The sequence below is a fragment of the Sinocyclocheilus rhinocerous genome, unplaced genomic scaffold (assembly GCF_001515625.1).
Source record: "Sinocyclocheilus rhinocerous isolate Xijiao unplaced genomic scaffold, SAMN03320098_v1.1 scaffold1493, whole genome shotgun sequence".
Classification (NCBI taxonomy): Eukaryota; Metazoa; Chordata; class Actinopteri; order Cypriniformes; family Cyprinidae; genus Sinocyclocheilus; species Sinocyclocheilus rhinocerous.
In genome coordinates this window covers 72068-79976 of record NW_015640467.1, presented here as the reverse complement: position 1 = coordinate 79976, position 7909 = coordinate 72068, and the positions used below count along the sequence as shown (strand labels likewise).

Here is a 7909-nt window from a genome sequence, read left to right as displayed (position 1 = left end):
TGACTCTCATTCTGACGGCACCCATTCACTGCAGAGCATCCATTGGTGAGCAAGTGATGTAGTGCTAAATTTCTCCAAATCTGTTCCCATGAAGAAACAAACTCATCTACATCTTGGATGGCCTGACTATTCATGTGACCTGTTTAGAAATACACAGGATACTCCGATTGACTTTGCCCTATCAGTGCGGCTCCCATGAAAAAAATAGTGAAGACCACTGCTTTAGATGAAAGAATCTGCCAAATGCATAAATGTCATGTAAAATATAATAGGATTGCAGACAGCAATGTAAAAACAATTCTAACTATTAATCATAAAATGGTAATAAATATATAATCATTCATAAGATGAAAAAACACTGTTTTGATGCAGATATTAGCTGTTATTAGGTAGAATCAACCCGATTTAACAAGAAACGTAACTGAACTGAATTTACAAGAAATACAAGAAATTATGACCCAGATGACATTAAATCCAGGTTCACTTGCAGTGAGCACAAACATGGTTTGTGTCATTATTAAATCATTTATATTTGCTTATGCAGTTCCAAGGTAATACTAACAAATTTCAGTGTTTGATTATTTATTTAATGATGTAATACAAAGCAAAAAGCAGCTCTGAAACACTGCTTAAGACAAACAGCTTTGCCATTTTAAAATATTTATGTTAAGCTTCAGTAGTGTATAATTAGAATCTCAAAGCCTAAATGATCTGACAGTCGTCCTACACAGTCGTGCCTGCAGATGAAACAGAGGATGGATGCATGAATGCATGGACTGATGATTGGATTGATGTGTGAATGCATGGCTGTATGGAAACAGGCTACAGCAGGTGTGTTTTGTGCATGTCTCAGTGGTGCGTTCTTCAGCTGGTCGCTGTATTCAGGACCGTCGCTACGGACTTTACGTAAGATGTTGCGCTGGGTGCAGCATCCGTCCCTCCGTACGGCCACGACGCGCACGAGCTGCCTGCATACACTTACAAAAATGCGCCAGTAGGTTTGTACGCCTCATACCCCGGGTAATCAAATTACATTCGATTTTCACACTTTACAGCGAGCGATTGCATCGTTTTTGTTCCAGCGGTGGTATGATCTGTTAACTATATATTCACCGTTATTCACCGTGTCCGCGCGCACTGACGCGCTCCGGATCTGTGAGAGACACCGAATCAACGGGGGGAAATCATTAGAAGAAGATTCGTCGAGGAGAGAGGAAAGGGTACGATATACATTTGATCAGATGCACGATATCAAATGCTGTGAAATGGATTTGATTATAGTTCATGCTGAATGAATGATTGACGGGCGCCCGTTTTGATTTGATTTGATAGGTTTAATAAGTTTCCACATGGTTATGATGTGCATGATTCATTAGAAGAGGATCCGGATGATGTGATGGATGCATGAGAGGAGAACGGTAAGATCTTTCATTCGGCGTTCGTTTTATTTATTTATTTATTTAGCTATTCAGTTTTTTTATTTATTTATTTATTTATTTATAGAAATGAATCTGGCCGTTTGGAATGGTGACAATTTAGCGGTTGGCGATGTAAATAACGGCTTGGCTTGATTTGCATTTTTCTTTCTCATTATCCGTGAATTACACGGACACCCGTGTGCCATTTTGTTGCGCGTCTTCGAGCGAGGGAGCGCGCGCGCGCCTGTGTGTGTCCGGGCCTCACTTTTGTATTTCACGCTCGTACGACGGTTTCCGTTAAGACACCGCAGTCACTAACGCATTCAGATGCACCGATTTTCTCTCATATAAGAGCAACAGACTCACTGCGGACTCTGTCTGTCATGATGGAGATCGCCGCATCTGATGTCTTGTGAAGGTTAATTAATAATCAATATAATGGCTTATGAAATAGATGTTTAATTTGTGCATTCGACTCGTTTCTTTGGCCTGTGGCTGGTTTTAACGAAGCCGTAGTGCAAACAGAGCGCCGCCACCCAACCGGATTCCGACACCCAGCATCTGCAAATCAATTTAGCGTTGTCATGGTTACAGTGAAGCTGCACCACCGCACCTGTGACACACACACACACACACACATACACAAACGAGATGCGCCTGCGTGTGATGGACAAAGATGTTAAAGTCATATTACGAGACAATGCAATATTAAAATCTTATTTTGAATTCTGTTTGATTTTCTTTGTGTTAGCTTGAAATAGATTATTCCTGATGTAAGACAATGAGCGCGTTTACATGCACAAACCTACGCTGGCTTCTGTTTTCAGCTAAAGGTCATACACTTTAAACAAAACCGTTTGGAATGAGTTTTGATCTTCAGACCTTGATCTGCATGTAAAATACCCTTTACCGGTGTTCTAAAGGCTTATTCAGTGTGCGCGTGCGTTCTGTGCATGCCCGTTTACGCTTTGATGTCAAAATGGATAAAAACCTGGGCTGCGTTTCTTTAAAGCATCGTAAACTAAGTTGATCGTAGAGACCATTTGGTGGCAATGGCTCTACTATAGGCTTATGCTTTTGGGAAACGCAGCCCTGATCATTTCAAATCTCATGTAAATATGATTTTCCTTTGCCTGGGGTTTGTTGGATGTGTTTGTGCACAATTTTAGACCGATTTTGCGTACCGTCGTGTGCCCTAAAAGGTGTTTTTTATTATTATTAATTTATTTATTTATTATTATTTAATTAGATAAATGTCATAGTTTAAAGGAAAAAAGCGATCTGTAAACCTACACCAATTGCCCCAAATTTGCTTTGCATTTAAAAACCTTTACTTGTGTTCCCAAATGTTTGCATTATAACATAAAAACTGGAAACACTGATTAATTTCAAATCATGCAAACATGGTTTTCTTGCTTTGTCGGGTTTGTAGGATGAGATTATTTTTGACTGTAATCAGTGTATTGTGGTGTATGTAAAGTAAGGTGTGTATTGTGGTGTATGTATGGGCAGTAAGACCCTTATTATAGGATCATTTAACATACACCACAGACAAATTTTCCTATAATAAGGGTCTTACTGCCCACTTTACATCTTAAAGCTTAATCTAGACCTATTTCTTTTTTGTAGAATTTAATAAAAAAGTGAGAATTCTGAAAAAAAAATCAGCAGCATTTATTTAAATATAAGCAGTATTTACTGAAATTCTTGCATATTTATCGTGTGTTAGAATATGCTAAAACACCATTCTGCCTAAATGATTAGTTGTAAGGCTGTTTATACAAACAAATTCTGCTGCTATTGCATTACTGTCATCCAACATTCGTCATGGGTCATTTAATATCAGCATTATTCTGTATTTATTTATAGCAAACTTCAGTGTTCAGACATGAGAGTTGTTTACCTCTTCAGTTGTAGAGCTCATATGTACAGTGGTTGCACGCACACATTTCTTTGTATTGAATGTCAGTTTCCAAGTAACGATGTGAATATTGTATTATTGTATATTTGCATTTTTCTCTCTAATAATCTATTTGTATATTTACAGAACCACACATCTGTGCACATTTAATAAAGAAAACTTAATTGCAAATATTGTTTAGTGCAATTTAAAAAAAAAAATTTTTATCAAATTTTAAAGTGCAACATTGTTCCGACAGGACAACCTGTAGCCTTCAACCAGTCCGAACCACTAGTTTAATTAAACATTAAAAGACATGGCCAGACCAATCCAAATCTGGAAGTTTTTTTTTTCCATGGACGAGAAAAAATTTAAGCGTTTTGTGTTACAATTATGACTACCTACTCAAGGTTTAAAAGTAAAATAAGCAGGAAAAAATTGTGGAAATGAACTGAAATTAAATTCTACTCCAGCTGGGCTAGAGGTCACAACATTTAATTGCACAGGTCAGAGTTTTTAGTTGCTGATGTACTGACCCTCACACCCTTAGCTATATGAAATACGATAAGCTGTACATATATGCAGTTTTTGACCTCTCTCGTCCTCTTTCTCTCTCGTTCCCCCTCCCGTATTTTCTTCTAGTAAGCAAGGCCAGTGCTGACTGTGATGATTCTGATGGCAAGCAGAAGACTCCCGTAGCAGCATCCAGTGCTGTTGACAACTGTGTGGATTACACTTTGATACCACAAGATACCTGATTCCACAAGTTAATCGTAAAAAAGTTAATTTCCTTTCTTGTTTTGTGGATGTTGTTATTGAAAATACACTTCCATTTCCACTTCCACAAGTTTTGAGGGTTTTTGGCACTCACTGTTTGCCTTTTTTGTTTTAGGAAAGGGGCAGGACATGACTCAGTTGCCATGCAGGCTGCTATGGTAACAGGCCTTTTCAGCCCCTCCCCCCTCATCTGGTTGGTCCAACTGTTGTTGTGGCCACACCTCCTTGGGCCTATATTGGCTGAAGCCAGTCCTGCCTGCCCTACTCCCTGTAGCTGTTCCAATCAAGCCAGTCGAGTGATCTGTACTAGAAAAGGCTTGAATGAAGTTCCACAGAGTATCTCGTCCAATACTCGATACCTCAACCTCCAGGAGAACTCCATACAGGTAACCTCCTTGATACCCTAAATAGGTGTTTAGAGCGTTTTCTTCTAGAACTGGACATGAAAACTGCATCCTACTATCCAAAAAACTACAGCCAAAATTAGGTACATATGAAAATGACCATGCAATATCAAATTTAATTTAATTGTTAGAAAAAGGAGAAATGGTCAGATTAAAATTGAAAGACAATTAATTATGGATCAGTTTACTCCAGGTATCTTACTAAAAAAGTTGCTCAGATTTTAATGCAGAACGTTAATCATTTCACTGGCGTGCTGCTCCTATAACTTATCAATCAATTCAACCAGTAGCAATTATGCAAGTACTCAATATATTCATTGAACTGCCATTTTGCTATCTCTATTTAAAATGAAACATAAATTTTTATTACTTGCAATGACTTGTTAACAAGCTCTGTTAGTTAAACATTCCAGTGCTACAACCATCAGGCACTGTAAACCTGTCATCCTCGATCACAGAGTGACAGATGGTCATGCATACGCACATACTGAAATAGCAACAAAATAACAAAGATGCAACTTTCGTGTGTATGCATACTAACACAAAGGCATACAGTGATCTTAATCACTCAAACTGCTGCAGAACAGGTTAACCTGTAATAGTAGAGATGCAGTAACCCAGTTCTGGAATATGTCTGCTTTTATAACCTACTATATTCTCTTTCTCTCTTTTTCTGCAGTTGATCAGGTCAGACACCTTCAAGCACCTAAATCATCTGGAAATTTTACAGTTGTCTAAGAACCAGATTCGTCAGATAGAAGTGGGAGCTTTCAATGGCCTTCCGAATCTTATCACCCTGGAGCTTTTTGACAACAGATTGCCACTGGTACCATCACAGGCATTTGAGTACCTGAGCAAGCTGCGTGAACTCTGGCTGAGGAACAACCCCATAGAGACACTCCCAGCGTACGCCTTCCACCGTGTGCCGTCGCTACGGCGGTTAGACCTCGGTGAGCTGCGCAAACTCAGTTTCATCTCGGAGGCCGCATTCGAGGGGTTGCTGAACCTACGTTTCCTGAATCTGGGCATGTGCGGTCTTAAGGATGTACCCAACTTGACGCCTCTCGTGCGGCTAGAGGAACTGGAGCTGTCAGGAAACCAACTGGGTGTGGTGCGTCCTGGATCTTTCCAAGGCCTTGTGTCTCTTCGCAAACTGTGGCTCATGCACTCTCGGATCTCGGTCCTTGAGAGGAATGCCTTCGATGACCTCAAGAACCTGGAGGAGCTTAATCTGTCCCATAACTCTCTGCATTCGTTGCCCCATGATCTCTTCACTCCACTGCAGCAGTTAGAGCGCGTCCATCTGAACCACAACCCTTGGGTTTGCAACTGTGACGTTCTGTGGTTGAGCTGGTGGCTTAAAGAAACCGTTCCTGATAACTCCACTTGTTGTGCACGTTGCCATGCCCCACCGGGTACTAAGGGCAGGTACATTGGTGACCTCGAACAGCGAGACTTCACCTGCTATGCACCTGTGATTGTGGAGCCACCCACCGACCTTAATGTGACAGAGGGAATGGCAGCGGAGCTGAAATGCCGCACCGGGACATCCATGACTTCTGTTAATTGGTTGACCCCCAATGGAACCTTGATGACCCATGGAGCGTACAAGGTCCGGATCTCTGTCCTGCATGATGGAACCCTGAATTTCACCAACGTGACCATGCAAGACACAGGACCGTACACCTGTATGGTCACCAACTCTGCTGGCAACACCACAGCAACTGCTGTGTTGAACGTCTCTGCATCTGACCCAGGCAATGGCTACAGCTACTTCACAACTGTTACCGTTGAAACCGTAGAGACTGGGCAAGATGGCCACGATTCAGCAAGGCAGTTCGTCAATGAGACGTTTATTAGTTTTCCAGGGCCGACGGCTGCATCTGCATCAGCAGGTCCCACTGGTTCAATGCTGTCCTCCTTGTCACCGCGAGCTACGCGTGCACCCGATCGCCCTTTCACAGTCTCCATCACGGACATCGCCAACCTGTCGGGTCTCGAGGACGTAATGAAGACGACCAAGATCATCATCGGCTGCTTTGTGGCCATCACCTTCATGGCGGCCGTGATGCTGGTCGTCTTCTACAAGCTTCGCAAGCAGCACCAACTGCACAAACACCACGGCCCGGTACGCGCCATTGAGATCATCAACGTTGAAGATGAGATCGGATCTGCCGGTGGGACTAGTGGCATCACGGGAGGGAGCACCATCCGCACGGGTGCAGGATCTGGTGGAGGAAGCGGGCAGAGTCCGAGGAATCATGACCCTGAGATCATGACCCTACCGAGTGTTGGGCAAGCGGACCACCTGAACCACTACTACAAAACGCACCACTTTAATAACAACGTACTGGGCTTGAACATGGCTTCTGGAATGCTCAACAACAAACCCAACCCTTCCTCCCAAAATCAGGCTTCGACCATGAAAATAGGGACTTCCAGTGACCCCTCCAACCATGGCTCGACCTTACCTCCCCTGCCAATTCCCATCCCAATGGCGATGACTTTCCATGGAACTCTGAAAGGCCTTAGTCACGTTCCCAATGTGCAGACTGAGCCGCTGTTGCTATCGAATGGCTCCAAGGAGAGCGTTCAGGAAACCCAGATCTGATTACCCTCGCATAAACATGCACACGCAGGAAGGGAAGTAGACTGGTTTTAAACCAGTGTGACTGTCAAGTCTTTGCAATCTTGGACATTATGGAACTCCATCCCTTTCCGACAGATTTTATGGAATATTCCGTTCAATGAACAGAGAGACAGGCTTTTACTGATGAAGTGGACATGGCGCTATTGAGTACATATGTGCCAAAGCAAGCGTCTTTTTTGCAGTTCTTATGAGTTGTGTCCGCGTATAAAAAAAATATAGTCTATATTAAAGTAGTGTAATTACTTAAGTGTTGGTTTGCCACAGTCCAGAGACACCGAGTACACACACCGATGTACAGCAGCTAACAGACCTGTATAAAAGCATACACACATTTACACTTCCCAGAGGTTGACATCATTATTCATCGTACTCACCTCGGTAGGTAGTGTACCTGTGTGTGTGTGTGTGTGTGTGTGTGTGTGTAAGGGACAGTATTAACTGAGACTAATTCAAAAATAAAGACTTAAACTGCTGTGATCCAGAACACATGCTCATGTTCACTCTGCGTCATGATGACATTCTGAATCTTGTGTGTGTGTGTGTGTGTGTGTATGTGTGTGTGTGTGTGTGTAAGGGACAGTATTAACTGAGACTAATTAAAAAATAAAGACTTAAACTGCTGTGATCCAGAACACATGCTCATGTTCACTCTGCGTCATGATGACATTCTGAATCTAGCACAAGTGAGGATCAGTTCATAAGCTCAGAAATCTGAACTCTAAAAGACACCAGTTTCAGGGTGACATACACTTTCATCATC

General features: G+C 42.2%; 1 protein-coding gene across 3 annotated transcripts; it reads left to right on the top strand.

The window, feature by feature from the left end:
• The first annotated feature begins 928 nt into the window (after positions 1-928).
• Positions 929-7666, top strand: LOC107753019 (leucine-rich repeat-containing protein 4B-like). Of its 3 annotated transcripts, none has more exons than XM_016569118.1 (5): positions 929-1220; positions 1333-1418; positions 3961-4084; positions 4211-4481; positions 5179-7666. In XM_016569118.1, exons 4-5 carry the CDS (start codon positions 4239-4241, stop codon positions 7108-7110), a joined length of 2175 nt encoding a protein of 724 aa, XP_016424604.1. In that variant the 5' UTR covers positions 929-1220; positions 1333-1418; positions 3961-4084; positions 4211-4238; the 3' UTR covers positions 7111-7666. The 3 variants fall into 3 exon arrangements, with proteins under 3 accessions (XP_016424604.1, XP_016424603.1, XP_016424601.1); XM_016569117.1 differs by having other exon boundaries at positions 3961-4091; XM_016569115.1 differs by having other exon boundaries at positions 3961-4099.
• The last annotated feature ends 243 nt before the right edge of the window (positions 7667-7909 follow it).